Source organism: Oryctolagus cuniculus (assembly GCF_964237555.1).
Source record: "Oryctolagus cuniculus chromosome 16 unlocalized genomic scaffold, mOryCun1.1 SUPER_16_unloc_1, whole genome shotgun sequence".
Classification (NCBI taxonomy): domain Eukaryota; kingdom Metazoa; phylum Chordata; class Mammalia; order Lagomorpha; family Leporidae; genus Oryctolagus; species Oryctolagus cuniculus.
Genome location: NW_027208201.1, coordinates 4,455,351 through 4,481,605, shown reverse-complemented (window position 1 = coordinate 4,481,605; position 26,255 = coordinate 4,455,351). Strand labels below are relative to the sequence as shown.

Here is a 26,255-nt window from a genome sequence, read left to right as displayed (position 1 = left end):
CAGAACGACAGCTGTGGCTTCATTCATTTCTCGCTGCGAAGGAGGTGCTGGACTGGAAGCCGGGCTAACCCGGAGGAATCTGCTCCGCCCACTCACACACGCTCACTATGGGGACCCGATCACTCCCTGCTGGAGGTAAAGGGCAGCGAAAGTCCTGCCTGAGGTTTACAAGATGATATAAAACACCAGACCTGAAAGTGTCTCCTGCATGTAATTCCAAATGTTAGAAAAGACTTGCACAGAAAACGGCTCTCTCTTCTGGATGGCATTCCTGGAGAATCTTTACAGCATCTCCAGAGTTGGCCTAAGGAGGTGTAGATGCCAGACTATGTAAAGGAGTCAAGTTGCAAAGACCAGCAGCTCCCACCGCACCCCATCCTACCCCTCCAAAAAAAGCCAGCTGGCCTAATGCGCCTACCCGATCCTGTGTCGCTGCCAACCACCAGCGCGTCTGTCACCCAACACCTAGGGAGCCCTGCCCATCTCTCTGAGCCCTGTCCCTCAATTACACTGCTCCAGCCACACAGTCGGAGCCTCAGCTTGCTCATCTGCAAATGGGGCTAATATGAGACACCGCAGCTCTGCTGAGGGCTGCTCTGAGTATCCAATGTGGACAGACGCCAAGAGCCCTCGGATGTGAAAAGCTCAGCATGAACAAAGAGCTCAAGAAGTAGAAGCCTTAATTAGCACCAACCCATTCTGGTCCTCCCTGAGTCCCGTGGAAAATAAAGGTCAGCTGGAGTGGTGACGACCTGGTGTCCCCCCAGCTCAGCGTCCTACAGCCGAGGGACCTTAGCAGAGGGCTTTGCTGCCCTGGGCATCAGTCGTCTCACCTGTAAAATGGGGGTAATAACAGTGCCTTATGCTCATGGGGTGGCAGCAAGAATGGGAGGAGGGGAGGACACCATGAAGGCTCAGAACTGAACCCCAGAGTGCACTTTAGTTGGTGGTTAGGATGCCCCCTTGGGATGCCGGTGTCCCAAATCAGAGTGCCTGGGTTTGCATCCTGGCTCTGCTTCCAAATTTAGCTTCTTGCCGGTGCACACCCTGGGAGGCAGCACTTGATGACTCAAATACTTGAGTCCCTGCCACCCACGTGGGAGACCCAAATTGAGTTCCCAGCTCCTGGCTTTGGCCTAACCCAACCCTGACAGTTGCAGGTATTTGGGGAGTAAACCAACAGACAGGAGCTCATGCACTTGCTCTCTCTTGCTCTCTCACTCTCTCAAATAAAATAAAATCATGTACTACGCTTGTGACACCAGCATCTTATATGGGTGCTGGTTTGAGTCCCAGCTGCTCCATTTCCAATCCAGCTCCCTGCTAATGCCTCTGGGAAAGCAGCAGCAGATGACCCAAGTGTTTAGGCCCCTGCACCCACATCGGAGACCCAGAAGAAGCTCTTGGCTCCAGCTTTTGGGGCCATTTGGGGAGTGAAGCAGCAGATGGAAGACCTCTCTATCTTCCTCTCTGCCTTTCAGATAAATAAAATAATATTTAGGAAAATCATGTACTATGGAACCCTGCTACTCGCTTTTCATGTGAAAACTCTGTGTCTTCCCAAGCCTCCCTAACAAATCCCAAGTGAGCATCGCACACTGGTTTAACCTCCGTGCAGTCCCTTAGCTTCAGAAACAAAACCAACCAGTCCATTTTGCCCAGCAAGGGCTCCTTTTATTCGTTCTGGGGGTGGGTTTCTGAAACGCAGTGCAACTTTTTTAAAGTTGAAGGTGCCAGCAAAGCGAGCCTGCCAGGTGCATGGGGAATGCAAGGAGCTTGTCAGAACATTCCAGCCACAAAGGGCACCCTTGACACCACCGGCCACAGCTGCTGGCCCAGCAGACACCCAGTGGGCCAAGGAATGAGATCAGGGTGCTTGTTCTGTGCACAGCTCAGGAGCACATCCATTTGTCCTAGTCGTGTACAACAATATGCAAAAAGAAAAAGAAAAAAGAAAAAAGAAAGACCTGAAAATATATTCACACAGGATCACAGAAGAGGCTCCACTGGGCGTCTGGTGGCCTAAGAAGCATTCCAGCCGTCGGGGAAGGGTCAGGCAGTCTCCGTCCTCCCAGGCGCCTGGGCATGGCTGGTCGCCCCAGCCCCTCGGCAGCAGTAGGGCTCCCGCCAGCCCGACGCTCACACGGGCGTCTCCTCTGCCACCTTCTTCAGGAGTCCGGCTGCCAGCGCCGAATGCTGAGAGCCCTCGGGGCCATCTGCGTCCCGTATCTTCAAGCGCACGTGCTGGTGGGTCCTTCTCCACTCGGAGTAGAGCTGGCAGTGGTAGCGGAAGGAGACCTGCGGGGCAGCACTGCAGTGGGTGGGAAGGCGCGGGCAGGCACGGGGGTCCAAACTAGGGCAGGGCTCCTGCTTCCAGAAGCAGAGCCAGTATGCGGCCGCGTCCTGCACGCACTGAGCCCGCGTACATGCACCGTGAGAGGCCACTCCCCCCACTCCACCACCGCCAACTTGCTCTCTATCTCCTGGTGGGAATGCAGCCATTCGACCTCTTGGCAGGGGTTAACTGTCAGTTCACACCACTGCCTAAACTTGGAAGCCACCAAGATGCCCCTCAGGAGGTAAACAGATAGTGGTACAGCCAGACAATGGAATATTACTCAGCCCTAAAAAAGAAATGGTGTCCGGGGGTGGCATTTGGTGATACTTAAAGACTCTATTTGGGGGGCCAGCGCTGTGGCATAGCAGGTAAAGCTGCCGCCTGCAGTGCCGGCACCCCATATGGGCGCCGGTTCCAGTGCCAGCTGCTCCACTTCTGATACAACTCTCTGCTATGGGAAAGCAGTGGAGGATGGCCCAAGTCCTTGGGCCCCTGCACCTGCATGGGAGACCCAGAAGAAGCTCCTGGCCCTCGGCTTTGGATTGGCACAGCACAGCTCCAGCCATGGCAGCCAATTGGGGAGTGAACCAGCGGATGGAAGACCTCTCTCTCTCTCTCTCTCTATGCCTCTCCTTCTCCCGTGTAACTCTGACTTTCAAATAAATAAATAAATCTTTAAAAAAGACTATTTTGGATGCCCACATCCTGTATCAGAAGGTCCAGATTCAAGTCCAGGCTTCCTTCTGATTCTGACTTCCTGCTAATGCATCTGGGAAAAGCGGCAGAGGATGGCCCAAGTGCTTGGGCCCCTGCCATCTACCTGGGAGACCTGGAAGAAGCTCCTGGCTAAGTGGCTCCATTGCAGCCACTTAGGGAGTGAGCCAGCAGATGGAAGTTCTCTCCCTCTCTAACTTTTGTAACTCTTTCAAATAAATAAATAAATCTTTGGAAAAAAAAAATGATGGAGCCAGTAAAAGACCAGTGGTTGTCAGGGGTTAGGGGAACAAGGGACGAAGAGGTGGAGCACAGAGGATCCCGAGAGCATGGAGCCACTCTGTGTGATGCAGCGATGCTGGACGGGTATCTCACACACTTGCCCAAACCCAGGGGATCCAGCGCCCCAGGATGGAGGAGGAAGTGTAATGGGAGCTGTGGACGCTAGGTAACAATAATCTGTACTTGAAGGCTCACTGCTGTAACAAATGTAACCACTCGGGGGGATGGGGAGAGGTTTGATGGTGGCAGAGGCTGTGACGGCAGGAGACCATCCAGGGGAACTCTCTGCTTTCTACCCAATTTCTCATGAGCCAAATAGAGTGTTCTTTAACAAATAAATAAAGAAAAATAACCTCAGTGGCTCCTATCCCTTGACCAAGCATTCCTAAGAAACAATGACACAGGCAAGCCCCCGAAGACTGTTCATCATGGCCAAAAAAACACAGGGGGAGGTGGGAGTTGGGGAAAATAATACATTGGAAAGAATCCTAGTGTCTATCAGAAAGGATTGGTAAAATAAATATGGACACCCAGACGAATGAATGACTGTTGGGCGGCTGCCTGGTGTTTTGTTTTGTTTTTTCAAATGACACCAGCAAAGTGAAAACAAGCAGGCTGCAAAATAGTACTTGTGGCTCCATCCTCTGTATATTAAAACACACATGCGAAACTTCCCAAGTTATTCTAGAATCCAGGTTTGTGCCAGTTTTGCAAATAAATTCTATTCTAAGTTCTACCTCAAAAAAATAAACACATACACACACACACATGTGCTGTCAGAGGCACTGTCAGATACATTCCCCCAACAGGTGGAAAACAGGGGCACTTTTTCTCTCTGAGCCACAGTTCTAATGCCTACAATGAACCTGGAACAACAAACACCACCCACCTCAGTCACTCTCACTGTCACTGTCATTGTGTGCATCTCTTTCAGCCTCAATTGCTTCCTTTCTCACTCTTTTGGTCGGTCTGTCTGTCTCTCTCTCTCTCTTTCTCGCTGTCATTCAGTTTTCTTTTTTAAAGCTGTATTTATTTACTTGAAAGGCAGAAATAAAGAGAGAGAGAGAGAGAGAGAGAGAGAGAGAGAGAGAGAGAGGTCTTCCATCCGCTGGTTCACTTCCTAAATGGCCTCAATGGCCAGGGCTGGGCCTGGCTAAAGCCAGGAGCCAGGAGCCAGGAGCTTCTTCCAGGTCTCCCACATGGATGCAGGGGTCCAAGGACTTGGTCTATCCTTTGCTGTTTTTCCAGCCATTTGCAGGGAGCTGGATCAGAAAAGGAGCAGCCAGGACTCGACCCGGCACCCATATGGGATGCCAGTGTGGCAGGCGGAGGCTTATCCTTCTCCACCACAGTGCCAGCCCCACTTGGTTTCCTAATCAAAATCTCTCTACCCTCCAAGTCTTTAATCAACCTCTGTGGCTCTTGTTTCTCTTCCTATTTTCAATGTCTTAATCAAAATCTCTCTCCCTCTCTCTCTCTATCTCTCTCTCTCTCTCTCTCTCTCTCACACACACACACACACACACATCTTGCTTGTCACCTCTTCTTTTGGTCTCAGTCTCTCTCTTCTTGCTCTCCTAGTCCATTTCTTTTTTGTTTGTTTGTTTGTCTTGGGTTTTTTGGTTTTTTTTTTTCTAGTCCATTTCTTGGTATCTACCTCTCTCGCTCAATTTCTTTTTTTAAAAAATTTTTCGTTATTATTTTTGAAAGACAAAGAGAGCCCCCATCTGCTGGTTTACTCCCCAGATGCTAAGGTGGGGCTGGGCCAAAGCTGGGAGCCAAGAGCTCAATCCTGGTTTCCCCTGAGGGCAGCAATAACCCAAGTACTGGAGCCACCACTGCTGCCTCCCAGAGTGCACGTGAGCAGGAAGCCGGAGCCAGGAGCCAGAGTCAGGTGCTGAACCCGAGTGCTCCACTGTGGGGTGTGGGCATCTAAAGGGGCATTTTACATGCTGGGCTAAGTATATGCCCTCTAATTTCTTATCTCCCTCCATCTCATCCTTTTCCGGTTTCTTTCTTTCTGTTGCTTTTCCTTCTCTCTGCCTCTCTCTCTTAGTGGACCCTGCACTCAGGACTGGAGATCAGAACCATGTACACTCAGAGCAGAAGGCTGAGGCCTGGCTCAGGGCTTCCCTGCACCAGGGCCAGGCTCAGAACCTGCAGCTTCACAAAACACAGGCTGAGGCCACACGCAAGGGACAGCCACCAAAGTCACTGACCACACCCCCGGCCCGGCGGTGACTCACCAGGGTCCAGAGGACGTAGATGGTGAAGAGGGCGATGGTGAGGGCGATGAGCCCCACGGCCTCCAGCCGGCTATGCAGCCGGAGATGGTCCTGGGCCCCGCGCAGGCATAGCCAGCCCGAGATGGCGGCCAGCGGCGTGATGAACAGGAAGCACACCATGTCGCAGCATAGCGTCCGCTTCTCTGTCCGTGGTCCTGGGTCCTTCAGCCACTGCAGGGAGAGAAGCGCAGCAGGCTACAGGGGAGTGGAAGGGCAGTGCCTCCAGGCCTGGGTCTCCTTCCACCCTTTCCTTCTTCCAAACGCTTACTGAGCCTCGATGAGCCAGGCCCTACTGGGTGCTGGGACATGTGCCCCCCCTTTTACAGGTGAGGCAAACTGAGGCACAGAGGAATTCATCGACACAAATCCACATAGCTAGCACATATTATAGCATCCCTAACATAAAAAGCTGAGGTCCAAAATGCTTCCAGATCTTGAACAAGTGGAAAATGCCACACTGCGGAACTTTGCTTCCTGCACCGTCATGGAAAAAAAAATGTATAAAGTGACTGTCAACCTGTCTATGCCAGAAGGTGTACATGAAACACAGCATCTCATCTTCAGACTTGAATTCCTCCTGACCCCACAACATAGCTCATTCTGTACGTGCAGAGGTTCCAAAATTAAAAAAAAAAAATCCACAAAGCAGATGATGGGCAACGGAAATGAGCCTGGCTCACAGAGTCCTAGTGGATAGGACAGAAAGGGTCCCTGCTCTCTCATGCTGGGGGGCAAAGGAAAAGGGGTGGGGGGTCGGGGAGGGGAAAACAAGCTGGAGGAGGTAATGTCAAGGAGAATGGAATGAGCAGAAAGAGCTGATGAAGAAGGGAGGAGGGAACGGTGCTCCAGGCTGCAGAATAGCAGGTGCAAAGGCCCTGAGGCAGGAGTGGGAGGCCAAGATAAGGTGCAGTAGGCAGGAGGCCCATGCAGTTGGAGAGCAAGGACCAAGTGCAGGGTGGGAAGGGGTGCGGGCAGGGCCTGGGTCTCGCTCCCACAATTCTCCCCAGAGCTGGGCTCCTGGGTGGATCAGAGGCTTACTCAGGGGCCCACGGTCCCCGGGGCTCTTCACTGTGGCCCTGTCTACTATGGGGCAGCATTCCCCAGCCTCAGGGATGGACTCTGCTCCCCATACTTGTCACAAACCAATGACATCCGCCATACAGTTCTGAGTCACCCTAGGCCAGGCTGGGCAGGGAGAAGCCTGGTGCCTCAGGGGCCCAGTGGCCACCTGCGGATGCCCTGTCCCCACCCTGATCATCATACTTGGGCTAAAGTCCAAACTCCAGGTGTGACTGCTCCTACCCCCTTCAGGGGTGCTCTCCTCCTCTCTTTTAACTTGATCATTTGCTCAAAGCCATTCAGGCTTTGTCAAGAACACAGAGCTCTCCCAGACCTCAGGGCCTTTGCACGTGCTGTGTCATCTGCCAGGCTGCCCATCCTCAGCTTCTCTGCATGGCTGGCTCCCATTCACCCCTCAGGTCTCCTACCCAGGCCTTGCCTGACACCTTTCCCCCTGCCCCCTGTACTCCCCCTCGCCCCCCTCCCCTCTGCCCACCCCAACCTTGGGCTCCCCAGGTTTACCTCTGTGAGGGGCCGAGGCCGCTTCTCTACTGCAAATTCCGTGTGGCACAGCTCGCAGTAGCTGGTGTTGGACGAGGAAAGCCACTTCTCCAGGCAGCTCTTGTGCACGGCGCCCAGCGTGCCCGTGCAGCCGCACGGAGACAGTAGGCTCTCCCCATTCGCCCCCTCATGGCAGATCCGGCAGAAGGGACAGTCGCTGGACACAGAGACAGGAGCTGTGAGCCACCATCGGACCTCCCACCTGCACCCGCTCCACTATCCACTGAGTCTCAGGATCTCTGTTACGACCATGTTGCCACTATGTTGCGAACTCCTGCTCACCCTACAATGCCCAGCTCCAAATACCCCAGCCTTTGGGACTCCCACAAGCAGAATGATATGTTCCCTCCCCAGGGCCCCTGCAGCACCCTTCTAGGCCCAGGATGATCATCTCTTATACCTGCCTGCCCAACGTCCTCGTTATCTCTTTCCTGCAAAACCACCTCCAATTGTCCTGTGCAAACCATCCCACTCTTGGCTCAGTGTTCAAGGGCTAGGGCAGAACCGATGACCTCTGACAACCTTGGGCCTGACCAATCAGAGCATCACACACCCCTGATGTCACGGGGACCAACTCAGGAAAAGGCCTGTGGTACAATCAGAACCAACAGGAACTGGGGCTAGCGTTGTAGCGTAGTAGGTTAAACTACTGCCGTGGCAACATCCCATATGAATCCAGCCACACCTGAAGGCCATGCTGGCCGAGAAAACTGTGCTTCCAGGGAGAACTGCTCGCTGGTTCTGCATCTGCAGAAAGCTGCCTCAGGAAAGCCGCCAGCCCCCCGCCCCAGTCTCTGGGGATGTTGAGTCCTTCCTGGGGCAGCTGCAGACGCAGGGGGAGTGGCCGCAGTGGGCTGTGAGGTTATCCAGCACGTGAGTCATTGCTCTCCGAGCATGTCTGCCCAGAAAACAGTTATGCTGGGAACACACAGAGGAGGGCAAGCGGGAGAGCTGTTCTCCAGATAATGTTGGCTTCCTCTCAGAGTTTTCTGTCCCTGTCTGGGACTCTCCTGCTGTAGGGGTGGGGAGGGCCTGGTGACCTCTCTCTGTTTTGTCCTGGCCCTGGGCTGCTAATTTCTCCCATGATGTCAAGAGAGCCATGCCCGGTCTCCTTCTAACCTCAGACCCTGATCCTAACACACATACACAAAAGTTAACAGGAAAGGAATTCCCTGCTCCGGAAACCACTCAGGGAAATGGAGTGACAAGAACCTTGAGGAAGAGCCCTTCTGGAGAGCTCTGCAGGAGCAAATTCAGAGACAGGAAGGGAAAAATTAAAAAAGGCAAAAGCAAGGCCTAATATTTATTGAGCATTTACTGTGTACTGGGCACTTAGGAGCCACCTTTGGATGCACTGGTTCCTAGAATGGGACCTCAGAAAAGTCACAGAACAATGGAATTAGAAGATAAGTTTAGGGCGATGTTGTGGTGCAAGGGGATTAAACCATTGCCTGAGATGCTGGCATCCCATATGAATGCTGGTTTGAGTCCCGGCTGTTCCACTTCCCATCCAGCCCCTGGCTAATGCCTCTGGGAAAGCAGTGGAAGATGGCCCAAGTCCTTGGGCCCCTGCATCCATGTGGGAGACCCAGATGCAGTCCCTGGCTCCTGGCTTTGGCCTGGCCCAGCATTGGCCGTTGCAGCCATCTGGGGAGTGGACCAGTGGATGGAAGATCTCTCTCTCTCTCTCTCTCTCTCTCTCTCTCTCTCTCTCTCTCTTTCTGTCTCTCCTTCTCTCTCTGGCACTCTGCCATTCAAACACATAAAATAAATCTCTTTTGTAAAGATAATTTTGGAGGTATTGGATGCAGCAGTTAAGCCACTGTTTGGGATGACCACATCCGCTGGCAGAGCGCCTGGTTTGAGTCTGGACTCCAGCTTCCTGCTAACATACATCCTGGGAGGCGGCAGGTAATGGCTCAAGCAGCTGGGTCCCTGCCAGCCACGTGGGAGATTTCAGAAGGAGTTGCTGGCTCCTGGCTTTGGCGTGACCCAGCCATGGCTGTTGTAAGCATTTGGGGAGTAAACAGTTAGGTAGCAAAATAGACTTCAGCCTATGTGTGTGAGAGGGGCCGGAGGACAAAAATAGGAATTTTTGTGTGGTCAGGCGAGGGAAGAAACGTAGGAGCAGCCTTGGGAGTGGACTGGCAGCTGCACCTCGGCAGTCTTCCCTTGGTCAGAACCCCCTTAGGTGGGTCCCAGCCCTCCCCTGGGGGCCTGTGCCATCCCAGAACACTGTGCTGATGAAGTCCCAAAAGGAACTGCACGCATCTACACCCAGGAAGCCCTCCAACCAGCAGCATCCCAGAAGGAGGCGGGGGGGGGGGGGGAGGAAACCTGTGCACCCAAACCTCTCTCTCTAGCTCAGTTCTTTGCTGAGATGCCCCTGGTCACTTACTACTCCTCTCTGTCTCACGTCTGAAATTCTGTTTTTTTGTTTGTTTGTTTGTTTTCTTTTTTTTTAACATTGATTTATGTATCTGAAAGTCAAGAGTCACAGAGAGAGACATATCTTCCATCCACTGGTTCACTCCCCAAATGGTCACAAGCCAGGAACTAAAATCTTCCTCTGGGTCTCCCACGTGGGTACAGGGCCCAAGCACTTGGGCCATCATCCGCTGCCCTCCCAGGCCATTAGCAGGGAGCTGGAGCAGAAATAGAGTGGTCAAGACACGCGCTGGCGCCCATAAGGGATGTTGATGTTGAAGTGGCAGCCTCACTAGCTATGCCATAACACTGACCCCTGAAATTCTTTTCTCGGACAATAGAAGAGCTCTCGCCATCTGTCTCTATCGCTCTGCCTTTCGAGTAGATAAAAATAAATATTTAAAAGATATGTTTATTTTGATGCAGAAAATTTTGAAATCTATGCATGGATTTTTTTGTAATATTTATTTTTCCATGGACCTTTTGAAGACCTCCTATTCATTTGCTCCCATTTAACAGGTGATGAAGCTGAAGTCCTGGGGAGGGACTTTCTGGGGCTGTGACCCAGAAAGTCTGCCCCCCAGGGCCTGAGCACCCCAGCAGGCAAAGCACACGAACAATGTGTATTGCTCAGGAGCTCAGGCTGGGGCCACAGTGCAAGGGACATGGGCGGGACATCAGCGCAGAGAGGGTATGGGCAGGATGTGCTCAGACCCTCCCATCCCCGCCCTGCAGGCTGCCCAGAGAATGTTCCAGAAAGAAGAGACAACATGAGCAATCAGAGCTCAGGAAAGAGGACAGCAGGGAGAACACCAGGAAATACTCCGAAAGGGCTGGGCAGAGAGCCAGAGGCTCGGAGTCCCCAGAGGCTGACCCGAGCCTGGGCCTTGGAGGACTGTCCTGCGCCTGGGAGATGCCTCCTGCGCCTTCTTCTTCAACCTCCGCAGCTTTAAGAGCCCCGAATTCTCCACCTAGCACAGTCTCTGCTGTGTGCCCTGAGGAATCAGTCTCCTTTGAGCAAATGGAAGATTTGGGGTGTTTTTTTAATGCTTATTTATTCATTTTTGCTTATTTGAAAGGTAGAGCGACAGAGAGAGATAGAAAGAGAAAGATAACCCATCTGCTGGTTCACTCCCCAAATGCATGCAACAGCCAGTGGCTGGGCCAGGCCAAAGCCAGGACCCAGGAACTCCAACCGTGTCTCCCACATACGTGGGCCATCACTGCTGCCTCCCAGGTACATCAGCAGGGAGCTGGATTGGAAGCAAGACAGGACTCGATCCCAGGCACTCTGATGTGGGATGTGGGATGTGGACTTCCCTACTGGCAGCTTAGCCTGCTGTGCCACAATTCCTGCCCTTGACTCTTATGATAGTGGAACCAGCCAAGGTGCTGGGTACAACTGGTGCCCCTGAGGCCTATTCCTGGGCCTCTCAGATGGCAGAGACTCACTAGGAGTTAGAGGTCAGCCTGTGTGGCCTCTGCCAAACCCAGCTCCTGGCAGTGGTGGGAGGAGCCCTATTTGCCCCTGGGGAGGCTGGAAGGAAGACCCCAACCCCGGAAGTTACCTCCAGATACATGGCAGCATTCACCCCATGCAGAGCTCTTCTGATCTGCCCTCTAGCCTGGGGAGGTTTGGGGCGAGATGTACCCAAAGAAAGGAAAAGAAGCAAGGAGACCCTTGGGCCGCTGAGCTGTGGGCAAAGAGGCTGAGGGACAGACCCAGGAGAGCCCATGGTCCCACCAGCTGCACCCTGATCGGACAGAACCCCAGCCACGGTCCCAGAGAAATGGCACAAATTGGCCGAGGACAGGAGAGAAAACAGCAGGACTCGCATAGGGGCCACTCTGCTGCCTGCTGCTGGCCTGGGTCCCTGAGGGCTGCAGGAAAGGCTGGCAGGGGCCCAGGGCGCAGCCTTTGCTCCGCTCAGCAACCCATACAGGTGTCGGCTTCCATCTGGGCTTTTGTTTTCCCAGATCTCAAAGAGGGGGCAAAGTGGGGACAAATAACTCACTCAGGGCTTCCCAGACACACAGCTACTCAGGAATCCCAAACAGAGAGACCCCAGTTACAGCCACCACGGCCTCCTCCCCACCTCCCAGCCCTCACAGCCCTGGCTGGGAGGCCCCTGGGTCCACCAGGGAACTCCTATGTCCCAACCTCCTTCAACCAGCACAGACCCCTTTCGGCCTTCAAGGGGGTCTGACGGAGATGCAGACACATGAGCCAGCACCTCAGAGGATGTCCAGAAGAACACCGGATATCATCTGGGCTCACACGAGTCTTCTTGGAGGCTAAGACACTGGGCAGATCTGTAGGGAGCAACAGCTCTCTCTCTCTCTCTCTCTCTCTCCCATCCTTGTATCTTCCTCTCTCTGTAAGTATGTCTTTCAAATAAATAAAATAAATCTTCAAAAACAATTAAAAAAAATTTTTTTAAATGCAGTGAATTAGCCTTGCAGTTAAGGATGCCCAAGTTGGCCGGTGCCGTGGCTCAAGAGGCTAATCCTCTGCCTACAGCGCCAGCACACCAGGTTCTAGTCCCGGTCGGGGCACCAGATTCTGTCCTGGTTGCCTCTCTTCCAGTGCAGCTCTCTGCTACGGCCTGGGAGTACAGTGGAGGATGGCCCAAGTGCTTGGGCCCTGCACCCGCACGGGAGACCAGGAGAGGCAAAAAAAAGGAGCCAGAGTTAGGTATATCTGATGCCGTACTTGGGCATCTTTTTTTTTTTTTTTTTGACAGAGTGGACAGTGAGAAAGACAGAGAGAAAGATCTTCCTTTTTTCCATTGGTTCACCCCCGCAGCGGCTGCTGCAGCCGGTGCGCTTGGCCAGCGCACCACACTGATCCGAAGCCTGGAGCCAGGTGCTTCTCCTGGTCTCCCATGCGGGTGCAGGGCCCAAGCACTTGGGCCATCCTCCACTGCTCTCCCGGGCCACAGTAGAGAGCTGGCCTGGAAAAGGGGCAACTGGGACAGAATCCGGCGCCCTAACTGGGACTAGAACCCAGTGTACCGGCGCCGCAAGGCCGAGGATTAGCCTATTGAGCCACGGCGCCGGCTAACTCTGGCTCCTGATTCCTGCTCTACTGTGCAGCCCTCGGGAGGCAGCAGGTGATGGCTTAGGTAGCTGGGTCCCTAACTCCCATATGGAAGACCTGGATTGAGTTCTCAGCTCCCAGCTTCCCGCCCGGAGCTGCTGCAGGCATTTGGGAGGTGAACCAGTGAATAGGAGCGCCCTCCCTATTTTTCCTATGTGTGTGAATATATGTTTATCCATCTCTGTCTCTCAAAGAAATGAATTTAAAACTTTTTTTTTTTTTGACAGGCAGAGTGGACAGTGAGAGAGAGAGAGACAGAGAGGAAGGTCTTCCTTTGCCATTGGTTCACCCTCCAATGGTCGCCGCGGCCGGCGCGCTGCCGCCAGCGCACAGCGCTGATCCGATGGCAGGAGCCAGGTACTTATCCTGGTCTCCCATGGGGTGCAGGGCCCAAGCACTTGGGCCATCCTCCACTGCACTCCCTGGCCACAGCAGAGAGCTGGCCTGGAAGAGGGGCAACCGGGACAGAATCCGGCGCCCCGACCAGGACTAGAACCCGGTGTGCCGGCGCCACAAGGCGGAGGATTAGCCTAGTGAGCCACGGCGCCGGCTGACTGAATTTAAAACTTTTAAAAATCTATAAATTAGGAACTGATGCTGTGGCACATTGGGTTAAGCTATAGCGTTCAGTGTCAGCATCCCCTATGGGTACAGGTTCAAGTCCCAGCTGCTCCACTTCCCATCCAGCTCCCTGCTAATGTGCCTGGAAAAGCAGCAGAAGATGGTCCAAGAGCTTGGGCCCCTGCACCCACGTGAGAGACCCAGAAGAAACTCCTGGTTCCTGGCTTTGGCCTGGCACAGCCCTGGCCATTGCAGCCATTTGGGGAGTGAACCAGCAGATGGAAGATTTCTCTATCTGCTTCTCCTTCTTTCTCTCTGTAACTCTACCTTTCAAATAAATAAATCTTTTTCTAAAGATTTATTTATTTATTTATTTGAGAGGTAGAGTTACAGACAGTGAGAGGCAGACAGAGAGGTCTTCCTCTCCAAATGGCCGCAATGACCAGAGCTGCGCCGATCTGAAGCCAGGAGACAGGAGCTTCTTCCTGGTCTCCCATGCGGGTGCAGGGGCCCAAGCACTTGGACCATCTTCTGCTGCTTTCCCAGGCCACAGCAGAGAGCTGGATCGGAAGAGGAGCAGCCGGGACTAGAACCGGTACCCACATGGGATGCCGGCGCCGCAGGCAGAGAATTAACCTGCACCACGGCGTCGGCCCCAGTAAATCTTTTTTTTTTTTTTTAAAGCATTAATTAAATGTGACACTTGGCTACAACATAAGTTGACCTTGAGTCTCACCCCATTCGTCAGAGACTGTCTGTACTTAAAACTTGGTGTGGGCCAGCGCCGCGGCTCACTAGGCTAATCCTCCGCCTTGCGGCGCTGGTACACCAGGTTCTAGCCCCGGTCGGGGCACCGGATTCTGTCCTGGTTGCCCCTCTTCCAGGCCAGCTCTCTGCTGTGGCCAGGGAGTGCAGTGGAGGATGGCCCAAGTGCTTGGGCCCTGCACCCCATGGGAGACCAGGGGAAGCACCTGGCTCCTGCCATCGGATCAGCACAGTGCGCCGGCCGCAGCGCGCCAGCCGCAGCAGCCATTGGAGGGTGAACCAACGGCAAAAGGAAGACCTTTCTCTCTGTCTCTCTCTCTCACTGTCCACTCTGCCTATATAAAAAAGAAAAAAAAAAGAAACTTGGTGTGAACCTTCTAGAACCATCTGTAAGCATAACAAGTCTGGTTTGCTAATTTGTTATTAGTTCTAAGAGGAAGAACATGTTTTTAAAGCTTTATTTTATTTATTTGAAAGAGTTATAGAGAGAAGTAGAGAAAGAGAAAGGGAAAGAGGTCTTCCATCTGCTGTTTCATTCCCAAAATGGCCGCAATGGCTTCACAATTGCTGTTTGAACATTTGTACCCTGAAATCTGAAGGTTGGCACTCGAAGTCTTACATTAACAGTGTTAAATCCAATCACAGTATTTGCTGGTGGACTCTTTGACTGAACTGGGTTGTTAGGGTGGAAGCCCCAGGACTGAGTCACAGTGACTCAGTGACAGAATGGACACAGGGTGCCAGTGCTGTGGCGTGGTAGGCTAAGCCTCCACCTGTGGTGTCAGCATCCCGTATGGGTGCCAGTTTATGTCTTGGCTGCTGCACTTCCAATCTAGCTCCCTGCTAATGTGCCTGGTAGAAGCAGTAGAAGATGGCCTATGTGGTTGGGCCCCTGCACCCACATGGGAGACCTGGAAGAAGTTCCTGGCTCCTGGCTTCATCCTGGCCCAGCCCCAGCCTTTGCAGCTATCTGGGGAATTAAACACTAAATGGAAGATTTCTTTCTCTCTCTCTCTTTCTTCCAAATAGATAAATCTTAAATGTGAAAAAAAAAAAAAAAAAAAAAAAAAACACAAGGTTATAGCCTCGGGTACTTCACTGCCATTCTAGAAAACTAACACAATTATGATATGAAGACTACACATGTGGTAGGAGCCGTACTTTGAGGTTTTGATTTTGATCTTTCCCCAGACTAGCAACAAACCTCAAGATTCTCTCTGGTGATGCTGGGCGGGGCAGTGAGGCCTGGCTCCCAGTGGGGCCCGCAGTTGCGGAGGCTTTGTCATGTGCCCAATTGCTAGGTTATGCTGTTCCATCAGTTATGCATGTTAAATGTGTTTTCCATCTTCAGGTGGGTTTACCAGGTGTAACCTCCTTGCAGATCAAGGAGCACCTGGACATTTCTTGACTGCTTGCCTTGTGGCAAATCCCCTTGCAGGCTCTTTTTTTTTTTTATTTTTTTAAGATTTATTTATTTATTTGAAGATTTTTTTTTAAGATTTATTTATTTGAGAGACAGAGGCAGAGAGAGAGAGGTCTTACATCCACTGGTTCACTCTCAGATGGCCGCAATGGCTGAAGCTGCACTGATCCGAAGCCAGGAGCCAGGAGCTTCTTCCAGGTCCCCCACGCAGGTGCAGGGGTCCAAGGACTCGGGCCATCTTCTACTACTTTCCCAGGCCATAGCAGAGAGCTGGATCAGAAGTGGAGCAGCCAGGACTCCAACAGGCGCCCATATGGGATGCCAGCACTGCAGGCAGCAGCTTTACCTGCTGTGCCACAGCTCTGGCCCCTCCCTTGCAGGCTCTTGATGGAGACCCTGGCATCGTAGTCTCAGAATAACTCAATCAGAAAAAGTATCCATTTTTGGAGGTACAGTGAAGTAGCTTGTCCCTGGGTTACCCAAGGACAGAAGGAGAGGGGTGTACTCAGGATTTGAACTCAGGAACTGTGAGTCCAGAGCCTGCACCTGACCAGCCTGCTTCTGGGTGGTGGCTCCTGTGTGGGCCCCCTTTTCTGACATATTCACCCACCTGGGCTCTCTCAGGGGCTGGACTGCAGACCCCAGCCTGGAGGGAGATCACCCAGCTTGGAGAGAAGAGAATGCCAGGACACTCACCTGGCTGCCACTTACCTTGGCGCATCCAAGGCCCGGATGATGGTCGAGAGGAGCCGGCCATCCTTCGAGGTCACTTGCGCCACGTACTGGGGTGGCCCGAGGCCTGTGGCCTCCACGACCTTGGAGAAGGCGGAGCTACCAGAGCAGTCACACAAGGAGCCCGGGAGGTGACAGCAGTCTCCTGTCGTCATGGCCACAGGCAGCCCCGTGTCCTCAGGGCCTGAGGCCCATGGTCCCAGGAGCCTGGGGAGATGTCGGGGAGGTTAACGGTGAGGTTAGTGAGCCCAATGGACTAGGATTTATGTCTGCTCTTACCAACACTCTAGGGACGATAGACAAGGACTTACCTCTCTGAATCTCAGTTTGTCTCATCTATAAAATGAGGCTTTGGCAGGGAGGGGGAGCTGAGAAGATTCAATGAGATGGCATTCATGCAACTTGGCCCAAGCTTGGTGCACCACAGGGGCTCAGGTTATACAATCTCTTGTTTTCCTAAGAAGAGGCAGACCCAGCCCCATCCTCAAAGCCTGCAGGCTTGGGGCTAGTGTTGCTGCACAGTGGGTTAAACCAACACCTCAACACCAGCATCCCACATCAGAGCACCAGTTCAAGGCCCAACTGCTCCGCTTCGGATTCAGCTCCCTGCTAATGCACCCAAAAGCAGAAGCAGAAGCAGACGGCCCAGGAGCTTGAAGTCCTGCCCCTCTGGGGGAGACCTGGATGAAGTTCCAGGCTCCTGACTCTGATCTGGACCAGCCCAAGCCATTACAGGCATTAAGGGAATGAACCAGCAGATGGAAGATCTCTCTCTCTTTCTCTGTGTCTCTCTCTGTAACTCATCCTTTCAAATAAATAAATGCAACATACACACACACACACACACACCAAGAAAGTCTGCAGGCCACCTTCCACTTTCTATATCACCTTTCCAGGTTTAGGAGGAGCACCACCTGACAGCTATTGAGCACTTACTGTGTCCTAGACCCTGTGCTCAGCATTTTCCAGGGGCCAGCACTGCCCTGTCCCCACCAACCATGAAGAGATTTGTCCTGTGTGGGTTTGAGCCCTAGGGCTGGGCTCTGCGCATGCAAGCCTGCCTTTGGGAGATGCAGAACTGAGTTAGAAACTTGCTCCACAGATCAGAACACGGAGGCACCTTGACCTTTCTGGCTCCTGACCTTTCACAAGGCCGGGCACTCCTGGAGGTCTCAGGCCATCGAAGCAGAGGCCCAGGCAGGGGCGGAGGGCGGCAGCCTCAGTCCCCGGGGGCAGCAATGGGAGATAGCTGCATCCTCAGAAAGCACTTCTGAGCTCTGATCCTGTTATCTTCCTCTGCTTCAGGGTCTGACCAGCAAACAGGGATCTTAGGCCATCTCCTCCATCCTGGAGCCAGCCAATGACATTCAGAGCTTGAGACTTGCCTGAGAGGAATGGAGGCATCAACACCAACGCTCTGGAGCCCGGCATCTCTGTTCCCAACTTGTCCAATCCCCAGGTTTTTGTCTCCAGACCTGGCTCCAGAGCCCCTAAGGTTTCAGAAACCCCAAGCAAGGAGCAGGTATTTGGTGCAGGAGTTGAGATGCTACCTAGGATGCTGGCATCCAGTATCAGAGTGCCTGGGTTCAAGCGTTGGCTCCAATTCCAGTTCCAGCTCCCTGCTGATGCACACCCTGGGAGGCAGCAGTGACGGCTCAAGTGCTTGGGCCCCTGCCACCCACAGGGAGACCCAGATGGAGTTCCAGCCTCCTGGCTTTGGTCTGGCCCGGTCTCGGCTGTTGTGAGCTCTTGAGGAGTGAAAACAGCAGAGGGAAGGTTTCAACCCCCACCCTCCCCTCTCTCTCTGTCTTAAATAAGGGAACTCCAAGTGCCAGGGTCTGGGAGGCACTTACTGACGAAGCCCTGGCCCACCCCGAGTCAGCTTTGACCAGCCCCTGCCGTTCAATAATCCAAGACCCAAAGCGGGAACAAAAGCAGAGAAAGCTATTGACCAACTTCTGATCGGTACCCTCTGAACAGCTCAGCCGGAAGTCCAACAGGACTCCCTGGGCCTCTGTACTTGGGCCACCAGAGGCCAGATAAGCAACTATCAGGCAAAAGCAGGAGGAGCCTGGGGGAAGGCTGCAGGCCTGAGATAACATCCCAGGGGCAGTGGCCAAGGCCTGCCCGGCCAGCAAGCCGCTGTCCCTCGCGTCCCTCCCGAGGGCCTGGAACCAGAACTTTCAGCTCCGAGGCCAGTGAGGAAGCCACTGGGCCCTGCAGTTGAGCACCTGCAGAGAGGAATCCATCCCTTCTGCCTCTCGGGAGACTGGGCTTAGCCTGTCTGCAAGTAATCGAGTGTTACGAGAATCACCACCGCTCCCATCTATTCATTTCTTCTGTTTCTTTCACTATCAGGGAAACAAACAAACACACGCTGGTAAATCTGCTTATGCCAGACCCACAAATCGCTGAAAATAATAATCCTAGCAGCAACAGTAGGTTAAGGACCGGGTATTGTGCCAAGCAATCTGCCTCTGCGTTCATCATCTCTGAACTCGAAATGCTTGTTACAAGTGATCCCTTCAAAGTCACCTCCCTGGGGCCGGCGCCGCGGCTCACTAGGCTAATCCTCCGCCTAGCGGCGCCGGCACACCGGGTTCTAGTCCCGGTCGGGGCACCGGATTCTGTCCCGGTTGCCCCTCTTCCAGGCCAGCTCTCTGCTGTGGCCCGGGAGTGCAGTGGAGGATGGCCCAGGTGCTTGGGCCCTGCACCCCATGGGAGACCAGGAAAAGCACCTGGCTCCTGGCTCCTGCCATCGGATCAGCGCGGTGCGCCGGTCGCATCGCGCTGGCCGCGGCGGCCATTGGAGGGTGAACCAACGGCAAAGGAAGACCTTTCTCTCTGTCTCTCTCTCTCTCACTGTCCACTCTGCCTGTCAAAAAAAAATAATAATAATAAAAAATAAAAAATAAAAACAAAGTCACCTCCCTGGAGGAGCCTGCCCTGAGTGCTCTGGGGAAAGTGTCACAGGTGTCCACACTGCTCCTCCAATGGCATGCACCTCTCTCTCTCCCTGACCCTTTCTCTCTGAAAATCTTTGTTTTGTTCATCAAGGTGTTTAACCACATCTGCCTTCCCCATCTGTCAGTTCAGTGAGGACTGGAAAGGTGGGACCCTGATGCACCTGCCACCTACTGTCCCCAGATGCTCCTGGCTCTGGGTCTGCCACAGTGTACTGTCTGCATTTCCCAGATCTTTTTATTAAGTATAAGGGAACCAGACCATGTGTCCTCCCCAGACCCAGGTCCGCCAGCTCCCGAGGTGGGAATCAGAGATGTTTAGAGGTCCATGCAAACCACACAGACCTGGGCTTGGAAGAGGCCCAACTTGGGGTTCGACACAAGGACAGTGCAGCTGCAAGTTGGACTTAGGTGTAGAGCTACAGGGCCTTAAGCAAACTTGGCCCAGGGCCCAGGGGATGGATTTCAGCATATTCACAACAACTCTATGACCTAAGTCTGATGATTTCCTCCATCTGATGGGGAGGGGAGGCTAGGGTTCAGAGAGGGGCTGCTACGTGCTCAAGGTCACACAGCCAGGATTTGAACTTAGTCCAGTGAGTGGGTCTGGACCACAGGAGATAGGGGTTCTTTAAGTTCCTGGCTCTGGCACTGACACTGTGTGTCTTGGTTCAAGCCATTTCGCCTCTCATCTTTCTCCTCTGTCAAACATGCTGAAGGCACTGGTGGGTTGTGTCTGCTGGGGGAGAAGGCGCTGTCTCCTACTAGGCCTGTTTGGGCTGGCACTGGGGTACCGCACTCTTTTTCATGTCTGCCCAGCCTCCTTTTCCTGAGGGCAAGAGGCATCAGAGGGCTTTAATGCCCCACAGTGTGATCTTGGGTAGTTGCAGAAGTCTCTGGGCCTCAGTTTTCACATCCATAGAATGGGAATCACAATCAGAAGCAGCTTGTAAATTGGTAAATATTAAGAAGCAGTATCCTGGGGCCTACGCTGTGGCATAGTGTGTTAAAGCCCTGGCCTGAGCGCTGGCATCCCATATGGGTGCCAGTTCTAGACCTGGCTGCTCCTCTTCTGATCCAGCTCTCTGCTATGGCCTGGGAAAGCAGTAGAAGATGGCCCAAGTCCTTGGGCCCCTGCACCTGTGTGGGAGACCTGGAAGAATCTCCTGTCTCCTGGCTTCAGATCGGCTCAGCTCCAGCCATTGTAGCCATCTGGGGAGTTAACCAGCAGATGGAAGACCTCTCTCTCTGTCTCTACCTCTCTCTGTAACTCTGTCTTTCAAATAAATAAAATAAATCTTAAAAAAAAAAAAAGAAACAGTATCCATAAACATTAACTCTTCTTATCACCAGCATTATCAGCTTACAAAGCTATGTGGATGGTTTGATAGGACACACAGTCAGTACCTGGCACACAGTAAGGGTTCAAGAAACACTCACTGCTCTTCTTATTTTTTTTTTTATTTGACAGATAGAGATAGTGAGAGAGAGAGAGAGAGAGGAAGAGAGAGAGAGAGAAAGGTCTTCCTTCTGTTGGTTCACCCCCCAAATGGCCACTACGGCCAGAGCTATGCCTATCCGAAGCCAGGAGCCGGGTTCTTCCTCCCGGTCTCCCATGCAGATGCAGGGTCCACTGCCTTCCCGGGCCCCAGCAGAGCTGGACTGGAAGAGGAGCAACTGGGACTAGAACCCAGCGCCCATATGGGATGCCGTTGCCACAGGCAGAGGATTAACCAAGTGAGCCACGGAGCCGGCCCCTGCTCTTCTTATATATATATATATTTTTTTTTTAGGATAAATGTAGACCCTGACCAATGCACTCCTTCCTCTTCCTTCTTTTCCACTCCCGTGGGTCCTTCTGCCCTTCCACGGCCCAGCTCAAGGGCCAGGTTCTAACTCCAGCTCTGCCTCTGATTTGCTGTGTGGCCCGGGGCAACAGACCTTAAGCTCTCTGACCAGTGTGACAGAATCCACGTTCAGGACTTCACCTCGGCTGGTTCCTGGAGGGCAGAGGAGCTCATCATGGACATTCTGACCACCCTGTTTCGAGCACCCGCACGGCACAGGGCGCCGTCCGGGAGCATCTCTGCGCAGCACCCAGTTCTTCACGAAATTGACTACTTTCCAGGAGCTTCGGTAAGGACGTTCGCCACTTACTGGCTGCTTTCTCTTTGCCGGGCGCTTTCCTCATCACAACACCTCCAGAATGAGGTTGGCGAGGGGGTGACCCAGTTTTACAGATTGGGAAACAGAGACTCCGAGAGGCGCCTACTGTGTGCCAGGCCCAGGAAACCACCCCGCCAGCCTCGAGACCGGAACTGCGGTCCCCGCGTCCCGGCAAAGGCTAAGGCCAAGGGTCCGAGTCCTGCTGTCCTGCCCGAGGGGCCAAGCTCGGGCCTCGAACCCGGGGCCAAAAGGAGAGGAGACGCCCTCTGGCCCTATATCCACCCCCCGGCCCGCGCCTACCTGATTCGCGGCCGGGCCGGGCGGCCGCGCAGGCCCCTCCGTTCTCCCTGGCCCGTGTCCCGGCCCGGCCCGGCCCGTCAGCGGCGCTCGCTCGGCTCCGGCCGGCACCTGCGTCCGGACACCGCCCGCCGAGCCGACAGCGCCGCGGACCAATGATGACCGCCTCTCGTCCGCACTCTCCAATCGTCGTACACGTCCCGCCCCGGTAGGCGGGGCCGGAGGCGACGGGGGACGTCCTGGGCGGTACCGGCCTCGCGGCGCCGCAGGCTGCTGGCTCCGCCCCAGCCGCGCCTCGGCCCCGCCCCCAACTCTGGCCACGCCCCATCCCCATGCCGAACGCTAGCGAAGCTGCCTGCGCCACCTGCAGACCACCCCTGCTTTGGAATAAATAAAACCGCTTCAGAACTCGATTTGACACCGGGCAAGTTCCTTCAGTAGGCTTCCCTTCAATCCTAGGGGCAGGAAGAGACCTTACGATCATATTTCACAGAGGGGAAATAGAAACCTTCAGAAGTTAGGTGTCCGTGGGAGATGCTGAAGCCAATATCCTTCATCATTCATTCATACATTCATGAATCTGTGCATGAATCAGAGCCCTGTGCTATGTGCTGGGGACGCAGTGTGGACTGCCCTCATAGACTTCAGTCCAGGGGGTGACAAATGTATTACTAGTCAATTTGTAAAAATACTTATTTTAAATGGGCTTTTAAAAAATTATTTAAGCCAGGGTCCTGTGCCGTGGCTCTCTTGGTTAATCCTCCGCCTACGGCGCCGGCATCCCATATGGGCGCCAGGTTCTAGTCCTGGCTGCTCCTCTTCCAGTCCAGCTCTCTGCTGTGGCCCGGGAGGGCAGTGGAGGATGGCCCAAGTGCTTGGGCCCCTGCACCTGCGTGCGGGACCAGGAAGAAGTACCTGGCTCCTGGCTTTAGATCGCCATAGCTCTGGCCGTAGCTGCTGCAGCAGAGAGCTGGATCAGAAGTGGAGCAGCCAGGACTCAAACCAGTGCCCATTCGGGATGCCGGCACTGCAGGTGGAGGATTAACCTACTGGGCCAGGGCGCCGGCCCCCATATAAATACATCTTAAAACAACAACAAAAGGTGTCCCAGGCTGACCTGTCTTGTATTTTCCCTTGCACAAATCCTATAATCAACCATGCCTCCAAGAGGCGCTGGTTCCAGACTGACATTCAGAAACTAAGACGTGGGAGCTAAGTGTGGATTCACTGATCTTGGCTTTCTCATCGCAATACATATGCATGCATGCACCCATGTGCATCTATCCATCTCAAAAGCCATGGGTGAACACTAATACCTCTGATTCTTTTTTTAAGAACTCATATCTGAGTCAGTGCTGCAGCTCACTAGGCTAATCCTCCGCCTTGCAGCGCCGGCACACCGGGTTCTAGTCCCGGTCCGGGCGCCAGATTCTGTCCCGGTTGCCCCTCTTCCAGGCCAGCTCTCTGCTGTGGCCCGGGAAGGCAGTGGAGGATGGCCCAAGTGCTTGGGCCCTGCACCCCATGGGAGACCAGGAGAAGCACCTGGCTCCTGCCTTCGGATCAGCGTGGTGCACCGGCCGCGGCAGCTATTGGAGGGTGAACCAATGGCAAAGGAAGACCTTTCTCTCTGTCTCTCTCTCTCACTGTCCACTCTGCCTGTCAAAAAAAAATAAATAATAAAAAAAGAACTCATGTCTGTTTTTATTTATTTATTTTTATTTGAAAAGAAGAGACAGAGATCTTTCATCTATTATTTCAGCCCCCCCCCCCCCCCAATGTCTACAACAGTTGGGGCTGGGCTAGGCCAAAGCCAGGAGTCAGGAACTGAATCCAGGGCTTTCATGTGGGTGGCAGAGACCCAGGTACTTGAGCCCACACTGCTGCCTCCCAGGGTGCGCCTTATCAGGAAGTTGGAATTTGGGGTGGAGCTGGGACTTGAACACAGGCACTCGAACATGGATGCAGGCCACTGTGCCTCATATCCACTCCAATCAGTCACTTTTGAAGCCTATTAGGAAATTGATTTAAAATCTTGAGTCTCATGAAACAAAAAGTGATGAACTTCAGGCAGGTATTGTGGCAAAGTGGGTTAAGCTGCTGCTTGGGATACCTACCTCCCAAACCAGAGTGCCTGGTTTGCATCCCAGCTACTCTGCTTCCAATCCAACTTCCTGCTAGTGCACCTGAGAGGCAGCAGATGATGGCCAGAGGACTTGGGTTCCTGTTACCTATGTGGCAGACCAGGATGGAGTTCATGGCTCTCAGCTTCTCCCAGCAGCATTTGGGGGATGAACAAGAGAATGGAGGACCTCTCTCTCTCTGTCCCTCTCTCTTGCTCTGTCATTCTGCCTTTCAAATAAAAAAAATATTTTTTTAAAAAATAAAACTGGGCCGGCGCCGCAGCTCACTAGGCTAATCCTCCACCTAGCGGCACCGGCACACCGGGTTCTAGTCCCAGTCGGGGCGCCAGATTCTGTCCCGGTTGCCCTTCTTCCAGGCCAGCTCTCTGCTGTGGCCAGGGAGTGCAGTGGAGGATGGCCCAGGTGCTTGGGCCCTGCACCCCATGGGAGACCAGGAAAAGCACCTAGCTCCTGGCTCCTGCCATCGGATCAGCGCGGTGCGCTGGCTGCAGTGCGCCGGCCGCGGCGGCCATTGGAGGGTGAACCAACGGCAAAGGAAGACCTTTCTCTCTGTCTCTCTCTCCCACTGTCCACTCTGCCTGTCAAAAAATTTAAATAAATAAATAAATAAATAAAATAAAACTGATGAGGGGCCATCGCTGTGGTGTAGCGGATAAAGCCACGGCCTGCAGTGCTGGCATTTCATATGGGCGCCGGTTCGAGTCCTGGCTGCTCCACTTCCAATACAGCTCTCTGCTATGGCCTGGGAAAGCAGTAGAAGATGGCCCAAGTCCTTGGGCCCCTGCACCCGCATGGGAGACCCGGAAGAAGCTCCCAGCTCCTGGCTTCAGATCAGCATAGCACTGGCCGTGGCCATTGTGGCCAATTGGGGAGTAAACCAGTGGATGGAAGACCTCTCTCTCTCTCTCTCTCTCTCTCTCTCTCTGTAAATCTTTCCAATAGTTTTTTTTTTTTAAGTAAAACTGATGAGCAAAAAAAAAAAAAAAATTTAAGTATTCATGCTGACTTGTACCCACAGAGCACCTCAAGGTCACCACACAATGGAAGAGGAGACAGTTCTCTGTAGAGAAGTCTTCCAGAAAAAAATGAAGAAGGGATAGTTTGAATATCACCACTTAGTAGCCCCTAATGGATGATGACTCCAAGAGACACTTAATAGCTGTTTACAGAGCAAGAGGCAGGCCCATGTTAATTGTCCTTCAAGTACATGGGGACACTATTTATGAAGTGCTGTCCCCAATCTAATCACGCATCCAGACCCAGCTATCAATTTACAGGGAGGGCGAGGCATGAAGGAGCTAGTTAAACAGTGCCATAGGCCCACAGAGAAAGAAAGCAGATTAATGGTTGCCAGGGCTGGGGCAGAGCCAAACGGAGAGTAATTCCTTCGTGGGTAATAGATTTCTTTTCGGGGTGTGGAAAAGTTCTGGAATTATAGTTCTCTTCCTTTTTCAAATAAATTTTAAAACGGGGTGGGAGGCTTCTGGCACAGTGGTTGGCACAGCTTGGAATGCTGGCATCCCACATCAGGGTGCCTGGGATGGGGCCCCAGCTCTGCTTCTGATTCCAACTTGCTGTTAATGCACACCCAGGGAGGCAGCAGCGGTGGCTCAAGTAGTTGAGTCCCTGCCACCCACTTACAAGACCCAGGTTGGTTCTGGGCTCCTGACTTCAGCCTGACTTAGCCCTGGCTATTGTGTGTATCTGGAGGGTGAACCAAAGGACAGAAAATCATAAAAGTGCTAGTTCCAATCCTGACTGCACCACTTCCAATCCAGCTCCCTGCTACTGTGTCTGGGAAAGCAGCAGCAGATGGCCCAAGTCCTTGGACCACTGCCACCCATTTAGGAGACCTGGATGTAGTCAGAAGCTCCTACATGACTGTTGTGGCCATTTGGGGAGTGAACCAGTTGATAGAAGCTCTCTCTCGCCGGCGCCGCAGCTCACTAGGCTAATCCTCCGCCTTGCGGCGCCGGCACACCGGGTTCTAGTCCCAGTCAGGGCGCCGGATTCTGTCCCGGTTGCCCCTCTTCCGGGCCAGCTCTCTGCTGTGGCCAGGGAGTGCAGTGGAGGATGGCCCAAGTGCTTGGGCCCTGCACCCCATGGGAGACCAGGAGAAGTACCTGGCTCCTGCCATCGGATCAGCGCGGTGCGCCGGCCGCAGCGCACCGGCTGCGGCGGCCATTGGAGGGTGAACCAACGGCAAAGGAAGACCTTTCTCTCTCTGTCTCTCTCTCACTGTCCACTCTGCCTGTCAAAAAACAAAAAACAAACAAACAAAAAAAACCTCTCTCTCCACTCTTTCTCTAGTGCTCTGCCTTTCAAATAAAATGAATAAATGTTCAAAGAACAAAGGAAATTCTGACACCTGTTACAACATGGATGGCCCCTGAGGACATTATGCTGAAAGAAGCCAGATGTGAAAGGACAATATTGTGTGA

General features: G+C 53.4%; 2 protein-coding genes across 8 annotated transcripts in view; both read right to left on the bottom strand.

Moving 5' to 3' along the window:
• Positions 1–26,255, bottom strand: part of HNRNPM (heterogeneous nuclear ribonucleoprotein M) — a 245,919-nt gene that overhangs the window by 44,395 nt on the left and 175,269 nt on the right. The window lies entirely within an intron of this gene.
• MARCHF2 (membrane associated ring-CH-type finger 2) lies at positions 83–21,833 on the bottom strand. 7 transcript variants are annotated; one of them, XM_070067550.1, is made up of 6 exons: positions 21,677–21,820; positions 17,633–17,995; positions 16,227–16,454; positions 7,201–7,396; positions 5,581–5,790; positions 1,649–2,298 (listed from the first exon to the last, which is right to left on the bottom strand). In XM_070067550.1, exons 3-6 carry the CDS (start codon positions 16,400–16,402, stop codon positions 2,140–2,142), a joined length of 741 nt encoding a protein of 246 aa, XP_069923651.1. In that variant the 5' UTR covers positions 16,403–16,454; positions 17,633–17,995; positions 21,677–21,820; the 3' UTR covers positions 1,649–2,139. The 7 variants fall into 7 exon arrangements, with proteins under 7 accessions (XP_017193460.1, XP_069923651.1, XP_069923650.1 ...); XM_070067549.1 differs by having other exon boundaries at positions 17,798–17,995; XM_070067548.1 differs by lacking the exon at positions 21,677–21,820 and adding an exon at positions 19,175–21,499 and having other exon boundaries at positions 5,581–5,814; positions 17,798–18,782.